This window comes from Canis lupus, chromosome 12, assembly GCF_048164855.1.
Source record: "Canis lupus baileyi chromosome 12, mCanLup2.hap1, whole genome shotgun sequence".
In the NCBI taxonomy this organism is placed as follows: Eukaryota; Metazoa; Chordata; class Mammalia; order Carnivora; family Canidae; genus Canis; species Canis lupus.
Window position 1 is genome coordinate 46,821,107 of NC_132849.1, and position 27,973 is coordinate 46,849,079.

Genomic DNA, 27,973 nt, shown 5'->3' on the forward strand with positions numbered 1-27,973 from the left:
AGTGAGTGAATCCTTAAGCAGACTCCCCACTGGATATGGAGACTAATGTGGGGCTTGATCACAGGATCCTGAGATCATGACCTGAGATGAGATCAAGAGTCGGCTGCTTAACCAACTGAACTGCCCAGATGCCCCAGACTAAATGTTCTTTTTTTTTTTTTTTTTTAAGATTTAAAGATTTTAAAATTTATTTTGGAGAGGAAGAAAGAGTGTGTGGGTGAAGAGGCAGAGGGAGAGAATCTTCAAGCAGACTTTCTGCTGAGTAGAGAGCCTGACTCAGGGCTCAATCTCATGACTAATGAGGTTGTGACCTGAGTTGAAACCGAGAGTTGGAGGCTTAACCAGCTGAGCCACCCATGCTCCCCTAGATGTTCTTTTTAATTGACAAAGATCGTCATACTGGGGAAAAACCAAATATGACAACACTTTGTGTATAAGAGTCACATTATGTATAAGGATATAGAAACATTCCAAGTAAAATGGTAGGAAAAGGCATGCAAAATCTTAGCCACAAATATTTATAGCAGTTTTATTCATAATAGCCAAAATATGGAAATAATCCATATGTCCATCAACTGTTGAGTGGATAAACAGAACGAGTTATATCCATATGATTTAGCCCTAAAAAGAAATGAAATTATGGCACATGCTACATGGGTCTACCTTGTGCAGGTACATTTAACATGGATGAAGCTCAGAGACTTAATGCTAAATAAAGTAATTCATATACAAAAGGTTACATGTTATGTAGTATTTTACTTATTTAAAGATATTTATTTATTTATTAGAGCAAATGGGTGTATGAACTGGGGGAAGGGCAAAAGGAGAGAGAGAATCCCAGGCAGACATGGGGCTTGATCTCATGGCCCTGAGATCATAATCTGAGCTGAAATTAAGGGTCAGATGCTTAACTGACTGAGCCACCAAGTGCTCCATACTATTTTATTTATATAAAATGTCCATAACAGTCATTCATAAAATGCATGACAATATGCCAACTAAATACTAACGGTATACTGCTGTAGCTGTATTAATATAAGACAAAATAGACTGTGAAGCAGAAAGCATTTTTATACATATGGAGAGGGTCAAATTATAATGACAAAAGCTTCAATTTATTAGAAGATATAACAATTTAGAATTTTTAATTCCCTAATAACTGTGTTTCAAATTGTATAAAACAAAAATTGACAGAACTGCAGTCAAATTGATAATCATTGTGAGAGATATTATATGCCTCTCAGTAATTAAAATACCTAAATGAGCAAAAAAATAAATTAATGCACTATGATTATTTGAACAACCCTATTTTATGATCTACTGGGTATACATATCTAAGATAAATTTAGAACGAACACTTTTCAGACATTCACAGGATTTACAAAATTTGTTCATATATCGTGGCTTAAATCATAACTAATTTCCAAAGCTTAGTAATACACAAAATACACGAAACAACAAAAAGATAAGCAGAGAATTTTTTTCCTGTTAACTATTCTAATTCTGTGTTACTAGTAAACAAAAAATAGCAAACAATATATGAACTGCAAGGAAAGACATACAGATATCAAGAAATCAAAAAGTTGCTTTTTTGAAAAAAAGTAACAAAATTAACAAACATCTGGCATGATTGGTTATGACAAAAAGAAGACCCTGAGAAGCAGTATTAGGCATGCAAAATGTGACATATCAGATTATTTAAATGTTAAAGGTTAAGAGAATAAAGGCCTGAACTTAAGATAATATATAGAACTTATGAAACAGGAAAAAAATAACAGGAAAATCTTAATGACTTATATGTGAATGTTTATAATTTTTTCCTAGTAGTCCCAAATTGGGAACAATCCAAATGGCCATCAGAATGTGAATCAATAAACAAATTGAGGCATATCCATATAATGGAATATTGCTTAGGCATAAAAAGGAACAGACTGTTAGTAAAGCAACAGCGTGGTAAACCTTAAAATAATTATGTTGAATGGAAGAATCCAGAAAAAAAAAAAGTACTGTATGATCCTATACGTATAAGATTTTATTTTTTTTAAGATTTTAAAAATTTATTCATGAGAGACAGAGGGAGAGAGAGAGACGCAGAGACAGAGGCAGAGGGAGAAGCAGGCTCCATGAAGGGAGTCTGATGTGGGACTCAATCCCAAGTCTCCAGAATCATGCCCTGGGCTGAAGGCTGCGCTAAACCACTGCGCCACCCGGGCTGCCCACGTATGAGATTTTAGAAAATGAAGGCTAATCTGTAGTGACAGACTATATAGATCATGGTTGCCTGGGGATTGGAAGAGGTCAAGGAGAAGCCGTAGGGATGGATTACAAAGGAATATGAGGAAGAGTGTGATGGATACGTTACTTATTTTGTTAGTGATGGTAGTTTCACATGTGTATACACACTTCAAAACTTACCCCATTGTGTTCAGTGTATTGTATGTGAAGTTTATCTTCAAAAGGCTTAAACTTGTTTAGAACAGTATGAGAAAGTTAATTGGAATCCAATTTCACTTGTGAATGTGGATATAAAACTAAACAAACTAGTAACATGTGACTTCAGGATATAAAAAAGCTAATGGACCAAATTGATCGTATTTCACATATACAAGGTTTGATTAATATTAGAAAAATAAAAAATTCATCCCATCATATTAATGAAAAATCATATAATCATCTTAGATGTGGAAGAAATGGATGCAATTTAATATTTGTTTTTGATAAGGTCACACATCTCAGAATGAGGAATATGAGATATCTCTAAGAACCTATTACAAATATACATAATGTTAACAAATGAAAACTTTTAATATAAGGAGTTATAAGCATGGCTGTGAACACTTCTGATCAACACCATACATAGATCCCAGTCACTGTAGTCTGACGAGACAAAATAATACAAGGTGTGTATAATGGAGAGGAATAAACAATACCATTATTATTTATAGATGAGGGATCCCTGGGTGGCGCAGCAGTTTGGCACCCGCCTTTGGCCCAGGGTGCGATCCTGGAGACCCGGGATCGAATCCCACATCGGGCTCCCGGTGCATGGAGCCTGCTTCTCCCTCTGCCTATGTCTCTGTCGATCTCTCTCTCTTTCTCTCTGACTTTCATAAAAAAGAAATTATTTATAGATGATATAATTATGCCTGTAGAAATTCCAAAGCAGTCTGTATGTAGATTTAGATATAGTAATGAGTATCTAGCAAGGTTAAACCAACCATTGTAGAGAATTTTGCCTTTCTGTGTACCAGTTTTCTGCATAAAAATGTAAAATTATTATTTATAAACTCATTAGGAAATAAGAAAACTAGGAATAAATTAAGTTCCATGTACGTCTTTGGAGAAAAGAATAAAACTCAATTCAGAAACATTAAAGGAGGATTAAATAAATGGAGAGAAATAATCCTGTACAGGACTTGGAAGACTTCATATTTATAAGTTTTTGTTCTTCCATATTTATCAATAGATTCAGTATAATTCTATTCAAAATCACAACTTGTTTTGGGGTAGAATTTGATAAGACAGTTCTGGAATTTATATGGAAATAAGGATTGAGAACAGTGGAGAAAGAAAAAAGAACAGTGGAGACTTAGGAAAAACAAGGTGGGAGTACTTGCTCTACTGGTTATTAAGGCCTCTTAAGGTTAAGATAATTTGATGTTGATGGAAGACTAAACAGACAAATGGAACAGAGTGCAGAGCAATATAAAAATCTACACATATATATGGATGGATGCTTGATTTGTAATAAAAGAGTCAATGCAGTGCTGTTAGCAAAGGATGACTTTTTTAATAAATAATGCTGGCAGAATTGGGTATCTGGTGAAAAATAAGACTGGATCCTTCACACCATATGAAACAATTCCAGTTGATTTTATTTTATTTTAGTTGAAGGTAATACAGATGCTTTTAGAAGATAATGTAAGAGAAAGGGCTAGGACAGGCAACCAGGCTTCAAATATAATATTAATATTGTATTAAATATTAATTATATTAATAATATAATATAATATTAAGTAGTTTGGACTTTGAGTGTAATAAGGGTTACTAAAGGATTTCGATCCAGGGGCTGGTGTTTGATCTTTCTGAAGAAGACAGCTTTTGGTAGAATCTCAGCTAGGTGGTAATTCTGTTTCTGGTTGTGTTTGAGGCTTTGTTTTCTGAAAACCCTTGTAGAAAATACTTAAAAATGCTGATAAATGTATGTATTTTTAAGATTTATTTATTTATTTGAGAGGGTGGGGGAGGGCAATGGGAGAAGGAGACCGTCTCTCAAGCAGACTCCCCACTAAGCTTGGAGCTTGACGCAGGGCTCGATTTCAGGACCCTGAAGTTATAACCTAAGCTGAAATCAAGAATTGGATGCTTTATTGACTGAGCCACCCAGTTACCCCAAAAATGCTGATAAATCTGAACAAACACTTGAAATACCTAAGGAGAAATTGGAGTTTAAATACAAATTAATACTTAGGGATACTTACTTTGCACCTATTATATCTGAAATGAGACACTTAGATAATTATATTTCACTTATTTAATTAGAAAAGAGCAAGCACAAATCCACTCTATGCATGTACACTGTGTCTCTAGCATTTTGGTTCCGTTTATAGTTTTTAGAAATATAACAGTTTGTTCGGGAGTGAGAATGATTTCTTTAACTTATTGAGCATTTTGGGGAAGTTATTTTAGGTAGATGTTAGCAGTAAGAATAAAAGGATAGAAGTGAGAACAGTTGGAAAACAGTAGGAAGACCTTTGTTACTAGAACTACAGTTTTTGTTATAATTAGACATGCAACATTTTTATTCAGAAATGTTTAAGTAATAGTTTCAAAAGCTAAAATATGCACAAAATGATTTTGATTGAACTTAGTTAAAATAGTAGCTATTCTAAAGAAATCATCCAAAAGTATAACAATAATGCAAATGTAATTCTTTAGGAACTCTAAACATCATATAAATTGCCAGACATAAACCTCCTCAAGATTGCTGTCATTTAAAAACAGACTTTAATATTTCTCTAAAAAAATTTTTTTTTTACTTTTTAATTTTATTTTTTTCTAAATTTTTTTTTAAAATTAATTTTAAGTAATTTCTACACCCATTGTAGGGCTCAGACTCATGATCTGGAGATCAAGAGTCACACACTCTACTGACTGAGCCAGCCATGTGCTATAATTTTAAAAACAACTTTATTGAGATACTGTTCATATATCATACAGTTCAGTCATTTAAAGTATATGTTCAGTGGCTTTCAGTATATTTCCAGAGTTGTGTAACCATCACCATAATAAATTATAGAACATTTTCATCTCCCCAGCAAGAAAGCTTCAAACCTTTATCCATCTCTCTCCAACCTCCTCTTCAACTCCTTCCTACCCTCAAATATACATTGAGGCAACCCCTAATATACATTGTGTTTGTATAGATTTGCCTATTGGGTGCTTCATATAAATGGAATCATACAGTATGAGGACTTTTGTGACTGGCTTTTTTTTCCAGTTAGTCCCAATGTTTTTAAGGTTCATCTGCATTAATAGCATTTATCAGTACTTCATTTGTATTTTTTGATAAATAATATTTCATTGTATGGTTATACTACATTTTATTTATCCATTCATCAGTTGTTGGACATTTGAGTTGCTTCTACTTCTTGTAGAAGTAGAATATGAATGAATGAATAAAGCTACTATGGACATTGTGTACAAATCTTTTATGGACATTGCTGGATCATATGGCAACTCTGTGTTTAATAATCGAAGGAACGTGTACAAGTCCTTTATGGATATTGCTGGATCATATGGTAACTCAGTGTTTAATAATCGAAGGAACTATCGGACTATTTTCCAAAGAAGTACACCATTTTACATTCCCATCAAGCAGTGTTTGAATGTTCCCATTTCTCTACAGCCTTGTCAACAACACTTATTATTATCTGTCTTTTTGATTATCATCCTAGTGGGTTTAAAGTGGTAACTCATTTGGTTTTGATTTGGATATCCCTGATGCTGGGGCCCTCTTTTATATCTTTTTTGGAGAAATGTCTTTCAAAATTTTTGCCTATTTTTAAGTTGAGTTAATTTCTTTTTTTATTGTTGAGTAGTAATTGTTCTTTGTATATTCTAGACCCTAGACCCTTATTAGATAGATATATGATTTGCAAATATTTTCTCCTGTTCTTTAGATGCCTTTTTACTTTTCTTGATAGTGCCCTTTGAAGCAGAAAAATTGTTAATTTTGATGAAGTCCTTATCTCTTGTTTCTGTGCTTTAAGTATCTATTAATGTATCATTTGAATACTTTCAAAAATGATTTCTGTTCATTACTTTGCATTAAGATTTATTAGTTCTATAATTTTAGTAGCATTTAAGACCAATAAAGTTTAGTATGAGCAGCAGTTTTTATAATTTTTTTCCTTTCCTTTTTTTAATTTAAAATTTTGTCTGAAACTTTTGTTACAGCTCCATAGTGTCAACCCTCCTTGCTCTTATGGATGGATTAGATAATAGGGGTGAAATTGTTGTTATTGGTGCTACAAACAGACTTGATTCTATCGATCCTGCTCTTAGGAGACCGGGTCGTTTTGACAGAGAATTCCTTTTCAACCTGCCTGATCAAAAGGTAAAAGTTTCTGTTTTTAATGTATTAAGATTTATTTGTGATCCAGTTATGAAGCATATGTGAACTTTGAGAGTGGTGTTTTATGAATTTTCATTTTAAGAATTTTGTACTAATGGGATATCTTCGTAAGTCTCAAAAACTTGAATAATTCAGTCCTTTTCTATTTCTTTTTAATTTTTATTTATTTATGATAGTCACAGAGAGAGAGAGAGGCAGAGACATAGGCAGAGGGAGAAGAAGGCTCCATGCACTGGGAGCCCGACGTGGGATTCGATCCCGGGTCTCCAGGATCGCGCCCTGGGCCAAAGACAGGCGCTAAACCGCTGCGCCACCCAGGGATACCTCAGTCCTTTTCTATTAACAATTGTTACAACATTTATGACTTTTAGGAAGAGGAAAACCCTTGATTAGGTTACTAAAATGCTTACTTATTCTTTCTTTAGTTCTCCAGATTGTGTAGTAATTATCTTGAATGACTGGTTATATGTCTCCAGTTAGCCAAGGGAGCTGTGTTCCCATAAAAATAATGTTTTTAGAGTATTAACGAGTTTATGAATGTGAACCCAATGTGCAAATTTTCACAGAAATGACCATAACATCATATTTAACTAAAAACAGCAACAGTTACTCATTATAGTATATTTTTAAGAATGTATAATTAAAACAGGGCAATGTATAATCATTGTGTAAAATACTATTTAATATTTTATACATTTTTCCCCTAACTCTGCTCAAAATCTTTTTTAAGAATTATTTATTTATTTATTCAGGAGAGATACAGGCAGAGGGAGAAGCAGCCTCCTTGCAGGGAGCCCGATGTGGGACTCAATTCCAGGACCCCAGGCTCATGTGTCCCCTGCTTAAAATTTTTATTGTTGTTCTTGGTTTGACCAATTTAATCATAATCTCTTCACTGAGAACTCAAGTTTGAAAGGGGAGAGATATATGTAGAGAAGATGCTTTGGCAATATTTTTATGTAATTTACTATTTAATATAAGCCTAATGAAAACACTTAAAACATATACCTATACAAATATAACCTAAAGAAAGAAGATACTATTTTTGAATATATAATATATACTCATTTAATTATCATATATATTTGATTTTAGATCTCCACGTAAAATGCGTGGTTACATACATAGATGTGAAAGGCTGTGATTAGGACTGTATAAAACTATAGGGAAATGAAGACAATGGTGCTGTGTAGAGCAGTTATTAATACTTCAGTCTGAAATCAATCTGTACAGCCACTAGTGTTGTCTCAGTTTTGGATTGACTGTCTAACATAGAGGTTTTAATTTGGTACTGAATTTACCTGACTTTGTCAGGATAAGAAACATGGTATATACAGCATCATTTTCATTACCCAAGTATAGCTTTCAGGGCTGTATTAAAGTGTAGAGGTGGGGATCCCTGGGTGGCGCAGCGGTTTGGTGCCTGCCTTTGGCTCAGGGCGCGATCCTGGAGACACGGGATCGAATCCCACGTCAGGCTCCCGGAGCATGGAGCCTGCTTCTCCCTCTGCCTGTGTCTCTGCCTCTCTCTCTCTCTCTGTGTGACTATCATAAATAAATAAAAATTAAAAAAAAAAAAAGTTAAAAAAAAAGTGTAGAGGTATGCTTAGTTGTAAGAGACAAGACTGAAGTGAGAGCAGTCTATTTCAGTATGGGGAAGCATCAGCTCTCTTGTTTGGGACATCTTACAGTCCAAGCACATCTTTTAGACTCTAGCGTACATGGAGAATGTGTTTAGGTTTTTGTTATTTTTTGTTTTTGTTTTTGAGTAAAGTGATAAAAGTTTATTGAGCAAAGATACAGAGAAAGCTCTCAGGAGTGAGAGGGGGTCCCGACACGGTTGCCCTGTGTTTTAGTCTAAGAGACATAGCCTGTGTTCATTTTGACACAGAAAAGCCATTATCTCAATTAACCAATTGTCTTCTAGTCATGTGGCCCTTAGTCATGTATGTTAAGTATAGTCCTCACAATTCAGGTACTGCCCACACAAATCAGAGATTTAACAATAAACAAGGCCTAGATCAGCATTGTCCAATTGAATTTTCTGTAATGATGGAAATATTCTGTATTTGCATTGAGCAAGATCCAGCATAGTAGCCACTAACCACATATGGCTATTGAGGTCTTGAAATGTCACTAGTGTGATAATGAACTGAATTTTAAATGTTCTTAAATATTTACATGAAAGAGGGCTCCTGGGTGGCTCAGTTGGGTAAGCATCAGCCTTCAGCTCAGGTCATGATCTCAGGGTCCTGGGATTGAGTCCTGCATTGGGCTCTCTGCTCAGCGGGGAATCTACTTCTCTCCCCTGCCGTGTCTCTCTCCCAATAAATAAATAAAATAAATCTAAAATAAAATCTAAATAAAATCTAAATAAAATAAAATCTAAAATAAAATAAAATAAAATAAATAAAATAAATAAAATAAATAAATAAATAAAATCTTAAAAAATTTTAAGTAAAATAGCATTATGTGGCTAGTGGTTTATTACATTGTACAGCATAGATCTTGACATGATTTTCCATGTGAATTTTAACTTTCTACATTTCAAGGAAATTGTGCTTTGAAACTTAAACCTAAGGTCATTTTTCTTGGTCTGTGTCTGTGGAACAGGCTTGGACTGTTTTTTTTTTTTTTTTCTTAGATAAAGTCCTGAGATTACAAGATTAGTTGAGATTATCAAATCCTCTGTCCTAAGAAACAGTTAGTGAGGTAAATCCACATAAGAGTGGATTCTGGAAGCCAAATGAAGAAAGTGTATTGATGAAGAGGGTGTGACTAACTTTTTCAGATGTTGTTCAGTTAAGTCAGATGAGGACAGTAAATGGGCCATTATATTTAGCATTATGTAGGTTATCAGTGAACCTAGATGGGAGAAAGGTGAATTAGTAGTGGGTGCAAAAAAACTTGACAAGTATGGTTAGTTTAAGAGAGAACAGGATGGGAGGAATTGGAGACAGAGAATGAAAGTAAGTTTTTCATAGAGTTTTGTTGCAAAAGGAAGCAAAAAATTGAGGTGATAGATGTTGAGGGAATTGGAGGCAAGAGAATCTGTGATTTTTAAGCTGAGACATAAAGCCAATAGAGGAGGAAATTTTGGTGATGAAATTGAGAAAGAATTATCATAGCGTGTCCTAATAGGGAAGAGGAGCTGTAGTATTTATTGTATGAGTGGTGAGAATGACTTTAGATAGGAATTGGATAGTTTGTCTGTGATACTAGGAAGAAGAATATTATGGGTACAAATGCAGACAGGTGGACAGATTTGGGGTGGAGCGTCTCTGGAACTTATCTTTTGACTGCTTCAGTTTTCTTGGTGAATGAGGAAACAAGGTGTGAATGAGAAACTGTGAAAACAAAGAAACTGAACGAGTCTACTGGGAGATAGACCTAATGAATGACCTAGGGAGCATTAAAGGTAGCAGTAAGGATCCATTTAGGACATTAATTTAAAGTGATACCTGTTAGTGTTTCATATTAGTCCTGTAGTTTGGACCATGGAATATCATGACTCCTGCCGTTTGACCAAATAAAAGTAAAAAAAAGAAAAAAAAGTAGGGGGCCCTGGGTGGCTCAGTTGAGTACCTACCTGCCTTCGGCTCAGGTCATGATCCCAGGGTCCTGAAATCAAGACTTGAGTGAGGCTCCCTGCTCAGCGGGGAGCCCGCTTCTCCCTCTCCCTCTCCTTCTGCCACTCCTCCCTTTTTGTGCTCTCACGTTCTCTCTCTCTCTCTCTCTCTCTCCTCTCTCTCAAATAAGTAAAATCTTACAAAAAAAAGTAAAAGCAAATTTTAGTTAACTCTATTAGCATAAAATAGCACACACCTTCTTGAATTAGTGATGCTTTTTAGTTTCTTTTGTTACTTTTCCTTTATTATGATCAACACTTAATGATTATTATTAAAAGTGTTATGTGTGTATTTATGAATCCTGAAAAATGAGGAACTTGAATTTGTCTCTGAATCTTAATAGTAGAGGAAGCTACTTTCTTTTAGGGGAAGGCATAGAACTTATTCTGTTATTCTGCCATATAGAAGAAAGTACATAATGAAGCATTTCTGATTTAAGTACTTTCTTCTTCTGAGTTATTCTTCTTTTTCTTCTTTTTATGATAAAGAAGGGAGACTGATTATATAGGGTAAGAGCAGGGCACTAAATGTTTTAGAGACCTGGCAATAACTTTGATCTTAAGTAATTAATTTCATTTCTCTAAACCTTTACTTATTTTTACTTATTTTACTTATTTTTAAAATGACAGGATAAGAATAGATCTTATTGAGATATCTTTTTTTGAGATATCTTCCAGCCTGCTTTTTTTGTTGTTGTTGTTTTCCTAATTCTGTAGGGTCTTCTACAAGTGGTGCTTGTGCTGCTAATGAGGTCAAATAGATTCTTAATGTTTTCTTGTAGAGAATAGAAGCTCTCAGGATATCTTTTTTGACCTTGATTTTATACATTTTAAATATACAGGCAAGTACTTCAAGTTGGAAGAAAATAAGTGTCATATCATTGCTTTATTTCTGGTAGCTGAACACCTAACTTAGAACCTGGAATTAGAGCAATAGCTATTGATACCAGATTTTATCAACTTTTTTTAAAAAATTTTTTTATTTATTTATGATAGTCACACACAGAGAGAGAGAGGCAGAGACATAGGCAGAGGGAGAAGCAGGCTCCATGTACTGGGAGCCCGACGTGGGATTCGATCCCGGGTCTCCAGGATCGCGCCCTGGGCCAAAGGCAGGCGCTAAACCACTGCGCCACCCAGGGATCCCAGATTTTATCAACTTTTTGAGCATAGTTTTATCTTTATGACTTTGGAGTTCTTTATGTTTTTTTCCTGGACCCCCAAATTTCTCATCAAGCCACTAAAATTATCATCTTGGTTATAACTTTTTCTTTTCTTTTTTTAAAGATTTAATTTATTCATGAGAGAGAGAGAGACAGAGACAGAGACACAGAGGAGAAGCAGGCTCCATGTAGGAAGCCCAATGTGGGACTCGATCCCGGGACTCCAGGATCATGCCCTGGGCCAAAGGCAGGTGCCAAACCTCTGAGCCACCCAGGGATCCCTATAATTTGCTTTTCTATAGTCTTTTTTTTTTTTTTTTAAAGATTTATTTATTTATTTTAGAGAGAGTGTGTGCTCACAAGAGCAGGGGTGGGGCAGAGGAAGAGGGAGAGAGAAAGAATCCTTAAGCAGACTTCTTACTGAACATGGAGCCTGACTTGAGGCTTGATCCTAGGACCTTCAGGTCATGATGTGAGCCACAATTGAGAGCTGGCTGCTCAACCCACTGAGCCACCCAGGAACTCCTGCTTTTTCATGGTCTTAAGAAACTCAAGTAGCAGTGTTGGAATGAGTACATTCAAGTTTTACAAAGTGTTTTTTCCTTGAAATAAGGCAAAACTGAAAATAAAAGTCTGATGTCAATCTTCATGATGGTGTTATCAGCTGATTGTGGATTCTTACTACTTCAGTTTCTTTTTGACTGTGGAAGAAGATTTTTAATTTGAAATCAAGATGTTAAAATCTTGGTTGTGCTATACAGTCAGATTTAAGGTAGAGAATGCTACTTTGAAAAAAAAGTTAGAATTGCTCATTTAATTTTTAAAAAATGAATTATTAATTTTTACTGAACTATTATTAAATGCCAAGGCATCAACTAATTTATAAGGTAATATGCATTATATTTCTCTATTTCATTGTAATTTTTTAACTTAAAACTTTTTTTCAAGTTTTAAATTATTTGTTTAGTTGATTATCAGTTATAATAACTCATGCATGTGATATAACCGAAAGTTTTGTGAAATCTAAAACTATAGTTTGCTTACAAGTTACCCCTAAGTGGTGCCTGGCCGGCTCAGTTGGTAGAGCATGCAACTCTTGATCTCAGGGTAGTGAGTTCAAGCTCCATGTTAGGTATAGAGCCTATTTTATTTTATTTATTTATGTATTTTTTTAAAAAAGATTTTATTGGGGATCCCTGGGTGGCGCAGTGGTTTAGCGCCTGCCTTTAGCCCAGGGCGCGATCCTGGAGACCCGGGATCGAATCCCATGTCGGGCTCCCGGTGCATGGAGCCTGCTTCTCCCTCTGTCTATGTCTCTGCCTCTCTCTCTCTCTCTGTGACTATCATAAATAAATAAAAATTAAAAAAAGATATTATTTATTTATTCATGAGAGACACAGCGAGAGAGAGGCAGAGAAGCAGGCTCCATGCAGGGAGCCTGATATGGGACTCAATCCCGGGACTCCAGGATCATGCCCTGGGCTGAAGGCAGGCGCTAAACTACTGAGCCACCCAGGCATCCCTAGAGCCTACTTTAAAAGAAAAAAAAAAAATTAGCACTGTGTAATGTATGGAATTTTTTTTTTTTGTATGGAATTGTTGAATCATTATTTTGTACATCTCAAACTTTTAACACTGTTAATTATTTTTCAGTAAAAAGATTATAAATGTTATGACACATTAAATTTTCTTGTTCATATGTATTTAGATGGTAGAAATGATCTGATGTACAACAGTGAAGCTTAGTTTTGAATCTAGTCCTAGATCACTTAGTCATATGTTCCACTAGTCAAGTCCTTCACCTCTCAGAATATTAAATATGTTAGTTTGTGAAACACATATACATGATCTCTGCTGCATATTACTATATTATTATTATGGGAATCAGAGTTGATGTGGATGCTATGGTGTTTAAATTGCTTTTAAAATGAAGTTGTTAAAAAAAAATGAAGTTGTTTTTCTGGGATATGATTAGTGCATAAATTTCTTCCAGCTAATATATTTGAGTGGCTGTTGATATTGTACTTATTTGTACTTTTTTTCTTAGGCAAGAAAACATATTTTACAAATCCATACCAGGGACTGGAATCCAAAATTGTCAGATGCTTTTTTAGGTGAATTGGCTGAAAAATGTGTTGGTGAGTGCTATTATTTGAATTCTTTGATTGTTGTTTGTTCTGCTCAGCCTCCCCTTATGTTTGGAATGTGAATGAGTATAGTTCTTTCTTTGTGCAATAGACACAGCTGGCTCAGCCTTTAAGTGTAAAAATTATTTTGAACGTTTCACTTGAAGTTTGAACATTTCTAAATTACAATCTTAGCTGCCATTAGGTGTTTGATTATTAACAAAACTAGATGTAATATGCTTTTCATTCAGTGCTGGATTTTCATAATATTACTGCAGTGTGTCCTTTTAGGGATTTCTCCCTCAGAAATTTTACTAGGAAAAATAAACCTTGAAAGATAAAGATCCATGTTGAAGGCAGGACTATAGTCTTTTACTTTGCAGATTACCTGATGGGCTCATCTTCATGCCTGTGGTCTAGAAAGAAGTTGAGTGAGAGGAGTCTTCAAAGAAAATACTTACTGGCATCTGCTAGTATTTCCCAAAATACAAAACTTTCGAATTTAATGTTAGATTATTCACAGAGTGGAAGATCCCCCCTGCCCCCCCCCCCCACAGAGTGAATGATGAATGAATACTACTGTCCTAAAAGGATGTAATGAGAGTATTTTATGTGCATACATGATCTTACATAAGAGATGGAATTCAAGGTTTTTGGAATTCAAGGTTTTGGCTCTAATTAGGTCTGAAATAAAAATGAATACATATTAAGCAACTGAGTATACACATTGGTATTTCTCCTTCATTCTTTTTCTATCTTTTGTCTGTTTTCCTCTTATTCTCTCACAAATAAAAATTAAAAAATCTTTCTCCATGAACTTTTTAAGCATTATGAAAAAAATCCCCAAAATAAGTTCACTAACAATCAGCAGTCTACTTGGGAAAACTTCAAAGTTACCAAAACCAGAAAGAACAACTATAGTTTAAAAAATCATTGTGATCCACCATCAAATATTAAAACTTAAATAGAACATTAGTCCATTCAGTTAGCTACATCCGAATTATCCTCTTCATCCACAGGGACCTCCATCTCCGAAGCAGCATCCCTCAGCTTTTGAACCACAAAGACCTCGACATCTTCTGGTGAGGAGAAAACGTAAATCTCTCCAGCACTACTCCAGTTTAAGCTTTGCCTGGTATAAGAGAGCATGCGCCAAACCCATTTCATGTAAATTTGGCTTGACCTTTGCAAAGCCTTGTGCTGCTTTATGGGAGAGGGTGGTATTTGGTACAAAATCCAGTCTTTTCCCTTTTTGAAATTTGACCCCTTTGATTTCCTGCTACTTTTGTGATATTATTTTATTAGAGTATCAGTCAGACTGGGAATTCTTTGTAGATTTTTCTGTGAATTTGTCACAGAATGATCCTTAACTGAAATAAGCAGAAATCTTCAAATAATTTTGGAAATTCCCTAAAAGATAGGTGTTTTACAATTACTTACTGTTACCCTACCTACCATCTGAAATACTACACTCTTAATCCTTCATCCTAAATATAAGAATCTTAGTTTCCTTTTTCATTTCCAAATGCTACTACTTCTCATTATTCCAAGTGATTTATTTTAGCTCTTAATCAGTTTCTTAAGTTTAAAAAATTTAAAGACATAATTTCTTATAGGACTAAAAAACTTTTCTTGCCTTTTGTGGGTGGCAGCGGCGGCGGCGGCGGGTTAGAATCTGCTTATATTTACACCATTTTCTTCCTGGAGAGTGATGTAAAAATCCATTATAACTAAATGACTTCTGTTTTTGATTTTGACATATATTCCATGTAAGAAGCCAGTTTCACATTAAAACAAATCAAATGCAGGTCTTCAAACAGGAATGAAATAGTAATAAATTTTAAATTCATTATGAACTTATCACTTTCTGTATCCCGAACATGTTTTAACATACACGGATTCAGTTCAGTGAAATTTATGCCTAACAAAAAGAATATGTAGTCTTGATGAAACTGCAAAGACAACTGACCTCATGTTAGAGGTTATGGATTTGGTAACTTTTACCTTGAAATAAATTCCCAAGTACGTGGATAGGTTTGCATGCATAATAGGTGAGATTTTTAAAAGTAGTCCTCACATAATTTCAATGTCTAGGTCACATGCACAAATAGTAGGAGCTTAAGGTTATGAGGATCTCTAATCCTATTTCTCTATTCATTTTCACAAACAATGAAAGTATATCAGTGAGGCGTCTATCTTGTGGGCCTTCATTACATTTGCTGTTTTACTTCTACAATAACTTCATAAAATTTTAGTATTTCACTTGTCTAGTCTATAACCTTTTTGTATTTTCAGTTTTTCAGACAAATTTCCATAAGTGGCAGTATTTAAGAATGCTTTTTCTTGAGATGCCTTGCTGGCTCAGTCAGTAGAGCACGTGACTCTTGATCTCGGGGGGTCATGAGTTCAAGCCCCACATTGGGCATAGAGCTTACTTAAAAAAAAAAAAAAAGAATGCTTTCCTTTGGTATCTAGATATTTGTATTCATCAGATTATTAGGATTGTAATGGTAGAATTATTAATATGATTATGGAACTCTTATGAAAGGGATGTTGATAGTTTCCTTAATATCAGCTTTTAACTGTAATAGCTGTATTTCCTGTATATACAAAATGATCATATTATCTATATCTTTTTCTAAATCAGGACCCTTTGGAGAGTGAAAAAATATGCTTTTATTTTTTTAAAGATTTATTTATTCATGAGAGACTACAGAGAGAGAGAGAGAGGAAGAGAGAGGGAGAGAGAGGCAGAGACACAGGCAGAGGGAGAAGCAGGCTCCATGCAGGGAGCCCGATGTGGGACTTGATCTTGGGACTCCCGGACCATGCCCTGAGCTGGAGGAAGGCGCTAAACTGCTGAGCCACCCAGAGATCCCTTATGCTTTTAATTACAACAAGATATGTGACCTTAAATATAATCTCTTTAGTCATGATTATCATGTAATTTTAATTTTGTTTTAGAGTTTAGTAAAGGAAGCTACTAAGCCAGTAGTTCAGTTTTTTGTTTAGTATATCAGAATCACTTAAAAAGCTTTCTGAAAATACACATTTATGATATTAAATCACCAGAGATTCTGATTTACTAAGTTTGTTGAGAATCTTTTTTTTTTTTTCAATTTTGTTGTTTATTCAGATCAGTAGTCAGTATTGAAAACTACAGATATAAACCAGTAATTCTCATTCACAGGAAAATGTAATGAAGAGAAATCTTCTCTATTATAGTCTATTGATTATGATAATCCAAGTGAAGATTTATTTAAGTGGAACTTATTGTTGATAAACTTTTAACTTTAGTATATTAAGCAAAAATGAACAGTACATTGCTATTATGTATGTTACTAACATTATGTCAAACACGTTATGGGCATCATTTCTACATAAAATGCCTTTTAGTGGCTGCTTTTCTGTTTTGCATTGTTTCTGAGCTTTTTATTTTAGCTTTTTAAAAAAATTTAAGCTTTTGCTTAGAAATAGGATCATGTGGTATGTTTACCAACTGTGTATATGCTTTTAAAGAAGAAAAACAAATGTTGTTTATATTGTTTGAAGGTGGTTGTTTATTTTTTACTTCCTTTGAAATGGATTATTTCACTATTTGTAACTGAGCTGGTATTGTACGGTTATTTTGTTGAATGAATATAACTAAGATGTTCAGCATAGGAAAAGATACTTTTTTTCATGTTTATTTATTGAGAAATAGAAAATGAAAGACTAATGGTAAAATTGGTTATTCTGAAGAATTATTTGGGAGGTTGGTTGCTGTCATGGGACAATGTTAGTGCTTAATCTGGTTATAGTTTTCAAATTAGATTTTCACAGGTCATATTAAGTTTTCCCTTCACTTTGAATAAATATTTCTTTAAGAATGTAATATTTTTCTGTTTTTTCATAATTTTCATTGAAATTTTTATTCATAGAAGTTGGCTTAATAATAAAAGAATTTAGATTTCTTTAAAAAAAAGGAAAGAAAAGCCCAGTAGATATAATTCTTCGACTTTTTATGGCAGTAAATGGTAACCTTGCAGTTAGTTATACATTCCCAAACTATAACTTTGGAGTTACTCCTTTCTTTTTTCATTCATTCTTTCACTCAGGAAATATTTATTGGATACTTATTGGATGCCAGGCCAGGCCTTATTTTCAGTATATGAGATATGTTTAGTGAACAAAATTGATGAATTACCTATATCCTCACAAAGCTCACATTCTAGTTGGGGAAGGTAGATGATAAACATATTAGGTAAACGATAAGGTGGCACATGCTATGGAAAAAAGGGATCAGAGTAAGGAGGATTTTTCTGTTTTTGTAGGACTTGATTAAAGGATCATGGCCCTACTAATAATAGGGATATATATATAGTTAGTTGTAGATGTGTGGGTCACTAGCAGTTTAATTTATATAGTTCTGTGCCTTAATGTTCTTTTTCTGTCAATTAGTCTGGAGCTATTTCTTTTCTGCTCATGGTTTTCCTTTCATTATTTAAGTGTTGCACAAGGTCATTTGTGAAGTATAAAAAGATAAACTTGATGCCACTCTGAAGAGCTTAGGGTTTAAAATTTTATTTATTTTATTTATTTTTTAAAGATTTACTTATTTATTTATGATAGAGAGAGGCAGAGACACAGGAGGAGGGAGAAGCAGGCTCCATGCTGGGAGCCCGATGCGGAACTCGATCCTGGAACTCCAGGATCTCGCCCTGGGCCAAAAGCAGGCGCTAAACCGCTGAACCACCCAGGGATCCCCGGGTTTAAAATTTTAAAACTAGTTCGAGTGGTTTCCAATGCTGGCATAACTGATAAAGGTGGCCAAATGCAAGTTTAATTGCTGATATGAAAACAACATGGCTGGTTTGAGTTTTTTTTCTCTTTTTGTGGTTGAGACCTAACAGTTTGTGTGTTTTTATATTTGTTGCTTAAATGAGTGAAATGACTTAGAAGCACTGGAGGCTTGATCTGTTAACAACATAATCAGTGAAGTATGGGTAATGGATAATAACCTGCGTTGGTATAACCCTTAGAACTAGATTATCAGTTATTTTAAGCTAAACATATATATTAAAAGGAAGTTAACATGGAAAATCAATGAATTCTTATTCCCTTTAATACCTTTGAAATTATCAGAGATGATGACAACTTTAAAGTATAATTTTTGGAGTTATTAGATATAAACTTGCTGTGGCTGGCATCCATAAAGTTGGTAGTAGAGTAGATCTTCTTGAAATTTCTACATATGTTCTACTTTGTACTACTCCCTGATATATGTTTGGTATTTAGTAATATTAGAAAAGTTTATAGGTAAGTGTAATGTCATGAGGACTAAACTAATGATTAGGAATATTGATAAAGGATTGAGATGAAACGTATTCTTTAAAAATCTTTCCTGAAGAAAGTTGTACATTAATTATAATCCGTGATTTTGGCACAAAATACATGGCTAGTTTTTTTTTAAATTAATTTATTTATGATAGAGAGAGAATGAGAGCGGGAGAGAGGAGGAGACACAGGAGGAGGGAGAAGCAGGCTCCATGCCGGGAGCCTGACGTGGGACTCGATCCCGGGACTCCAGGATCGTGCCCTGGGCCAAAGGCAGGTGCCAAACCGCTGAGCCACCCAGGGATCCCACATGGCTAGTTTTGATATCATTAGTTCATGCTTTGTTAATTAAAATATTCAAAACATTTTTAGTCTCACAGAGTAATTTTATTAGGTGACTTAAATGGTCAGATTTTGCTTATAAAACTGCACGTAATTACTGATTTAGTGTTAATTATTTCCTTTGATAAAGATGTATGTATTTGCAAACTATAGTTGGTACTGGGAGAATAAACTTACCTTTGTTATTCTTTTCCTTTTGTGCATTAGGTTATTGTGGAGCTGATATCAAGGCCCTGTGCACTGAAGCTGCTCTGATTGCCCTGCGGAGGCGTTACCCTCAGATCTATGCTAGCAGTCATAAACTGCAGCTAGATGTTTCCTCAATAGTGCTCAATGCCCAAGATTTTTACCATGCAATGCAGAATATTGTGCCTGCTTCTCAGCGTGCTGTCATGTCTTCGGGACATGCACTATCCCCCATCATAAAACCACTGCTGGAAAGAAGCTTCAATAACATCCTCGCAGTCTTGCAAAAAGTGTTTCCTCATGCTGAAATTAGCCAGAGTGACAAGAAAGAAGGTACTATAAAGTACTTTTTCATATTGTTAAAATGAAACACCTACAGACATAAATTTGAGTTTCCTCATAAGGTTATTTATGTGTTATTCTTTTACATTTGCCATGAGTATAGAAAATATATCTGTTTCACTCACCGGGATATATTCAGGCCTGGCATATTGCCTAGCATATGGTAGCTGCCTGGTAAATCTTTGTCAAAAGAAAGAATGAATGTTCTGTTTGTTACCTCTTGGGACATTCTGACTATCTTAATGTAGAAGCGTTACTATCTTTAGAAGAGTTGAATGTAATAACGATGGCTTTCATTTATTATAAAGCTGGTACATAAATTGTCACTTATTAATCCTTGTAACAGTCGAGGGGGGCAGGTACTTTTATACTGTAAAAGAGGAGACTGGGAGGCTTAGGAAGTATTCACTTATTTGAGGTCATTCAGTAATTCTAGGGCTTACTCTAGACCCAGGGCACCTGACTCTAGAACCTGGACTCTTAACTGTGTTGCTTATAATGTCCCCATTGGTATAAATTCATCAAATATATTTTGTTGTTACTGGCAGGACACTATGCAGTGTGCTCTACTAATGGAGTGTAAATCATTAGTAAGGGAGTAAATTAGAACCTCGTTGTAAAAGGTCTTGAATTCTAGCTTCAAGATTGGACCTGAGATAAAAATAGAAAACTGAAAAAAAAAAAAAATAGAAAACTGCCTTTAAAAAGTCATCCATTTACAGGGAACCTTTCGGTTTATATACTAACTAGGATAAGGTCTGTGAACTTTGAAGAAAAAGTAATGAGTTTTAGTTTTCTTAATTTTCTCAGTTCCCAGTACCTTATTTGGCATGTAGTCTGCACCAGAAAATTGTTCAGTTCATTATACTAACATTAAAAATATTATATACAGTAAAAATCATCAATAGTCCATGCATTTTGCCGTCTTTATAAATTATATTTTTTGGAAACTGTACTTTTCAGGGATAGGGTCTAATGAAATATCACATGGATTACTTGATTTCCTGTTTGTCAAACAGGGAGGGTAATAAACATTTTATTATGAATATTAAAATATTATGAGTGAGCCATGTCTCTGCCATGAATTTTGCATTTCTTATCTCTGATTTTTGTTACTGAGGATATGTATCTTTTCCCCAAATTTTAAAAAAAACTTCATTTTTAGAAAATCATCAAAATCATAGTTTCCCATTTGAGAGATTATAATAGTTCCTTTTTTTTGCTTTTTATTTTTTAAATTTGAATTCAATTAACACATAGTGTATTATTAGTTTCAGAGGTAGAGTTCAGTGATTCATTAGTTTTATACACAGTGCTCATTACATTATGTGCCCTCCTTAATATCTATCACCCAATTACTGCCCCCCCCAGCAACACTCAGTTTGCTTCCTATGATTAAGAGTCTCTTGATTTGTCTCCCCTTTCTGATTTTGTCTTGTTTTATTTTTCTCTCCCTTCCCCTATGATCCTCTGTTTTGTTTCTTAAATTCCACATATGAATGAGATCATATGATAATTGTCTTTCTCTGACTTACTTCGCTTAGCATAATACACTCTAGTTCCATCCACCTCATTGAAAATGGCACTTTCATTTTTCTGATGGTTGAATAGTATTCCATTGTGTGTGTGTGTGTGTGTATATATATACCACATCTTTATCCATTCATCTGTTGATGGACATGTGATATAGTTCCTTTATTTTCATTTGAGAATTTTTATGGCATTATTATCTGTTTTCTTATAAATTTAAAAAACAACTGTAAAGTGTCTTTAGTTCAAATTTTTTTTCATGTACCTACCAGTGGAGAAGAGAAACCAAATTTTGATTTTTTTAGTTTATTTGATGATTAATAATTATCTTTTAGTTATTTAGATATATTATTCTGGTTTGTTTTGGTCTTAATATTCTTCTTAGGTTGGTATATGAAATTATCACTCAGAAGGTATTCAATCATTTTTCAGGTTAAATCTTGCAGTATTAGTTGTACTAAGTATTTAGCTTATAAAATCCATTGAAATCTATACCTGTAGCACAGTTCAGTACCTCTTTTTTTTGGAAAGGAGTAGGATTTCTGTCAATCTTAATTCCTCTCATTTCTCCTACATGTGTAGCATTGCTTTTTTTGAACGAATTGACACTTTTGTTAGGTATGTATGAAGCACAGCTATTAGTACCCACCCAGGTTGTAGTGCAGATAAATTTTTTAGTATTGCACTCTCAATAGAGATTATAGTTCAGTTTGTCCATTGAGCTATAACAGATGGCAGACCCATATAGAGACTAATATTACTTGAATGACTGTATTTTTAAGATTGGTTTTGTTTCCTTGGAATTCTTGATTCTCTTAACTAGATGTATAGATGTGTGTATATGTGTACTATGTTAAAAAATAAGTCAGTTTGTTCCTTGTTGCTTTTTTAAGAGTTGGCCATAATTCAAGCCTCTAGTAGCTAAGCAAGGTATTGTATATGAAATACTGGTTTTGGTCAAAACAACTTACAGATTTTTAGTAAATATGTGGGTGTTTTGTGAGAGTATCTTTTTTTTTTTTTTTTTAAATACCTGGGATTTGGGATGCTGGGTGGCTCGGCGGTTGAGCATCTGCCTTTGGCTCAGGGTGTGATCCTGGGGTCCTGGGATCGAGTCCCACAATGAGCTTCCTGCATGGAGCCTGCTTCCTCTGCCTGTGCCTCTGCCTCTCTCTCTTTCTTTCCCTCTCTCTCTCTTTCTCTCTCTCTCGTGAATAAATAAATAAAATCTTAAAAAAAAATAAGTACATGGGATTTTTTTTTAAATAAGAAATTTATTTATTTGAGAGAGAAAGAGACTGGGCAGAGAGGGATAGAGGGAGAGGGAGAAGCTGACCCCCTGCTGAGCAAGGAGCCTGATGTGGGGCCTGATCCCATGACCCTGAGATCATGACCTGAGCCAGAGACAGACGCTTAACCAGTTGAGCCACCTGGGCACTCCAAGATGACATTTCTTTTCCAGACTTCTTGTAGTTAGTGAAGTCTTCCAAATCACATCTCGTAGCACTTAGTCTGTAAAGGTAAAAGAATTCCATTAATTTCATTTACAAATTACTTAAGAAACTGCGGTTTGTCAGTTTTCCTGGTTGATCTGCATTATTTGATAGGTAACTGATTAATGTTACATAATTTTAAAACATTTATCTTAGCTTTGATGGGGTACTAATATTAAAGGACTTTATAAGCCTCATAATCTTTGTGAATTTTTTTTAACAGATATAGAAACTCTGATTTTAGATGATAGTGAAGATGAGAATGCTTTATCAATTTTTGAGACCAGTTGTCACTCAGGATCACCAAAGAAACAGTCATCAGCTGCTGCTGTACATAAACCCTACCTTCATTTTACAATGTAAGTAACATATCAATTTTTTTAAAAATTTAGAGTGATTTTTACTAGCTTACGGTTAGAATTATGGTATCTTTTTACTTATGGTTATAACTTTGAGGACTTTTTTTCCTGCTGTTTGGACACAATTCTGGGAAACTTTTATTGTATATGCTTTTGTGTGTGATAGTAAGTTGGCTTATTGGTCAATTAAAGATTATTTTTTTCTAAACTGATTGTGTGATTGTTTTTTTTTTTTTTTTTTTAGGAGTGTTATTACTTTATTTATTTTTATAGATTTTATTTATTTGAGAAAGAGCGTGCATGAGTGGTGGTAAGGGCAGAGGCAGAGGGAGAAGCAGATTCCCTGCTGAGATGGGAGCCAGCTGGCAGGGCTTCATCCCAGGACCCGGGGATCATGAGCTGAGCTGGAGGTAGATGCTTAACTAACTGAGCCACCCAGGTGCCCCTCTTTTTTATTATTATTTTTTAAAACCAAGGTGGAAGGAATGTCTTTAGAAAGCTCATATCTTCAGGTTTAATGCCTTTTATTTTGAACTAAAATAGTCAAATGTGAAATATTTATCATGATCTGGAATATTTTAATTTGTAACAAGTGTCAGATGATAGTTTAGGGATTCTAAGACTACTAAAAAGATTCTGAATTAGGAATTTCTCAGTTGGGAGATACACAGGTAACTTTTTGATTCCCCAAAACCTCATTAGTTTACACTTTCCCCATTCAAATTTTATAGTTTTTCTATTGACATTTACCTTTATCCATGTTAAAGCAGCTTTTGTCATGCACTTTTTATTGGTTAAACAACATTAGTGCTAATGTAATGTTAAATTAAGGACCCAATAGTTTTCAAATACTTATTAGCAGCTTCATCACTTACTTTTACATAATTAGCATGATAGTTACAGGACCATAATGCTCTGTCAGGTAGGTCTAATAGCACTTTTATTAGAAAAGGCTAGATTGATTGTATGTACTTTTGAGTAATTTTTTTTAGAGATATTTTGAACAAATTCAAATCTGCAACTTCTTGAAGTTTCTCCCATGTAGATTTTGGTGAAATGTTAATTTGATTATTTGCACTGATAACTCTTATTTTTTATTTTTTAAAATGAGGCTTAAGTTACTTTCATTTACTCTTCTTTTTCTTTTGTTCTTTAACAGCAGATTCTTCTAATAGAAACTTTTCTTCTATTCCAGATCCTTTCTTTTATGCACTCAGGGACACTTTCTTAGATTTTTTTTTTTTCAGCAATTTCGCAAATCTGTTTTATTGATGGCTAAGGGAAAACCAAAAAAAATTTTTTTTCTGACTCTCACCTGGCTACCCTGTGTGCATGTGTGTGATTTGTTATTTATTTGGATTTGAACTATATAATAGAAGCTAAGAAACTATCATCAGGAGATTTGTTCTAATTTTATGGGATAGCTCTGTTGTCAGTAACGTGATACAGAAATAGATTTTGATATTAGAAAATTTCATGGGCGGTTTTGAGGCTGACTTTTTATTAAGAACATTCTCTGTCATTTAATGTATATCATTGGTATGGCTTGCTTTTGTTTAGTTTAACTTGTTTTGAAGGAATTGGGTTAATTTTAGCTTCTTTTACCTAAAATTTGTAGTTCATGATGTGATTTTTTTTTTATTTAATAGAGAGACAGCTATATACTAGAAATAGGCTTTTTTTGTTTTAGATGTTTTGATAAATTCTATTCATTTCTTTATTCTCCAATTTTCTCAATTTTTCTTTCTTTATTCACCATTTTCCCAATATTTATGTTTTTATTCCTGGCACTGTACTGGGTGCTGAAAACATAAGCATAAGTAATATATAAAGTAGTTCTTACTCTGGTAAGGTGACAGACATTGTGATATGGCTGAAGTGTTGTGATACCAGAACTAGAAGTTTCCATTGGGAAGTCCTGGCAGAAGAAATGGTGATGTTTGCTGTCCTCAGTATGAAGGGATGAGTTAGCATCTGATGCTCCATACAAACTAGACATGTGGTAGGTATATAAAGCCTGAGGCTTTATATGTAGCAATACATATAGGCCTTTTATCAATCATACAGCATATGTGGTATCATCATTTTATAGATGAGGAAACTGAACCACAATGAAAAATAAGTAAATTACCCGTGATTAAGCTGCTAGCAGATAATAGAGTTAGGGTCTGTGCTGTTTGTTTCCTATGATCCTATTTTTTCTATGATACTATGTGATTTCCAAGTTGATTTCTGAGATTAATAGGAAGATAGAGAAATGTATTGATTTTTTGCGTAGGTTGAACAGTATAATTTTTACACTTTCCAAGAAGCATACACTTTAGAATAGAGACTTTTAATACGGGCTAAACATGGAGGGGGGGTTGTTGGTTTGGTTTGGCTTTGTGTTTGAACAAGTGTTAGCATGTGTTAGATCAACACAGAAAAAGTGCTCGATGGGTAGAAAGCATGAGTTTAATATTGGTCTCCAGTAACACTAGCTTGGGCATTGCTGGTGGGTTCTTGTTTCTGGGAATAGTTTCCTAAAACAATGTTGAAACCTTTATTTAGATTTAAGGTGAAATAGAAGTCAAGATATTTAAAGTCTACCAATCTGATAGAAAACCCTTATGATTGAAAATAAGTTTTCTTTCTTACTGTATATTACCATAAGGGGATTAGAAACAGAGCTTTCTGAGGTTTTCTAAATGAAAATAGCTTTGTTTTTTCTGATTAGAAAGATGATATACTCTGTAGAAAATTCAAGTAATAAAGAAGAGCATAAAGAAGAAAGTAAAAATTAAAGCCCAAGCACCTGAAGGTAATTTTTGTTAAAGTTTTGGTGACCACACTTCCATATTCTCTCTATGCATATAGACAGACCCACATATTATTTTATGTAAATTAAAATCTTCCTGTAAGGCTAATGTAATTTGTTTTTTTATCTATGTTGGGAAAGTTATTTCATGCCAGTATATTTTTTAATGTCATTCTTTTAAAATAGCTATATAGTATTTTTATCTTTTGGATGTTCCATAATTTTTATAACCTTATTGATAAAGATTGAAATTTCCAATTTTTTTCTTTTATGATAGATATGTGGATCTGGATAGGCATCTTTCTCAGTATACATTTTTAATACCATTATCTGATTCATAGCTTAGGGTAAATTTTAAAAACTGTGATTGCTATGTCAAAGGAATTTATTGATGGCTAAGGGAAAACCAAAAAAAATTTTGGTTTTTTGGTTTATATACTTAAAAACATGATACAGGTGGTTAAATTGACTTCCAGAATAGTTGTACCAGTTTACATTTTCAGCACTGATATATGAGAGTGTTATTTTTCCTATACCCGTGTCAATTCTGAATACTGCCTTTTTAAATCTTTGCCAACCAGATAGATGAAAATAATATCTTCTCGCTTGTTTGAGTCATTCATTTGTTCTTTCATATTTACTCATTCAGATAATATGTCAAAGTGCCCATCATGTGCCATATGTTGTCCTAGGTACTTGGAATATGTCAATCAATAAAATGGACATAGACCCCTGATCTCATTCAGCTTATTTTAGATGGAGATAGACAATAAAACAGTGTAATAGATAAAATATTAGAAGATATGTACTTTGAAAAAAATGTAGAGAATGCTTTAAGAGGTAAGGGAGTCCTTGGGAGTGGAATGAGTTGCAGAATATTCTTGGATATATGTTATGTGACATAATTGCCAAATTTAATTTTGGAAAATTTTGCCTTTTTCCATTACTACTAGACATGAGAAAACCAATTTTTCCAATGTCTACTCTCTAATGGTAATAAATTAATTTTTAATTTGTCAATCTAACAGATAAAAGATGTGTTTTTATTATTTTTATTATTTTTTTTCTCTCTGTTAATAACTACTAAATCTTCCCCCCTCCACCTATAACTACCAAACCAACCAGCCTCCCTCCCTTCCTCCCTCTCTCCCCCCCTTCTTTCAAAGGGAGGGGCAGAGAGTGAGTCCTAAACAGACTATGAGCAGAGTGTGGAGCCTGGTGCAAGGCTTGATCCCACCACCCTGAGATGATGACCCAAGCCAGAACCAAGACTAGGATGCCCAACTGACTCTCCATTCAGCCGCCCCACCAGATCTTTTTAAGCCAACATTGGTCTTGAGCTTTAGACTATCTCTAGCTCTCTGTTACCCTTGGTGTGCTACACATCTTTCATATGTACTGGATTGCATCTTCCCTTCTTGTTCTGCGAGTCCGGTGCGCTACCATCTGTGCAGGTGTTACTAGAATTGGACATTGTCCTCAACTCAACTCCTTCCTCTTTCTTTCTTCTTTATCTAGTCAATATCTAGGTCCTGTGAATAAATTTCATCTCAGGCTGTTCCTTCTTACCCTGTCTGACCCTGTTCTTGTCTAGATTATCATTAACATCTCATGACTGGGTTATTATTGAAGACTCCTAATTGGTCATCTTTCCATCTTTCCTCCTGTTCTGTCTTTTTTCAAACCCTTTCCTATACTGTGTAGTGATCTAGAGTTATCTTCCAAAAACATGTATATGATCATATCATTTCCCCTGCTTAAGCTAATATGCTTCCTCATTGTCTTCAGTGTGCATCCCAAACTTTTAACATGGCTTATAAACCCTTAGTAGTTCTTCATAGTCTGATTCTCCTTCCCTCCTTTCCTCCCTAACTCAAACCTTTACCCATACATTGCCCTAAAACCTTAAAAGAAGTTAGCTGTATGATCTCCAAAGGGCCAGGGGCCTTTGATCATTTATATATCCTATTTTAATTCTTAGAATTCGTCCTTTTTGCCTTCAGCCTGTTGGGTTTGTGTTTTGGTAACCTAGGAAAGCCTTTGTTGAGTCTCTC

General features: G+C 34.3%; 1 protein-coding gene across 2 annotated transcripts in view; it reads left to right on the forward strand.

Moving 5' to 3' along the window:
- ATAD2B (ATPase family AAA domain containing 2B) overlaps window positions 1-27,973 on the forward strand; it is a 158,759-nt gene that overhangs the window by 67,950 nt on the left and 62,836 nt on the right. For both annotated transcript variants that reach the window (XM_072770929.1, XM_072770930.1), the window contains exons 14-17: window positions 6,460-6,619; window positions 13,476-13,566; window positions 19,420-19,731; window positions 22,987-23,122. In XM_072770929.1, the coding sequence (XP_072627030.1) occupies window positions 6,460-6,619; window positions 13,476-13,566; window positions 19,420-19,731; window positions 22,987-23,122 (699 nt within the window). The remainder of the gene's footprint in view (window positions 1-6,459; window positions 6,620-13,475; window positions 13,567-19,419; window positions 19,732-22,986; window positions 23,123-27,973) is intronic.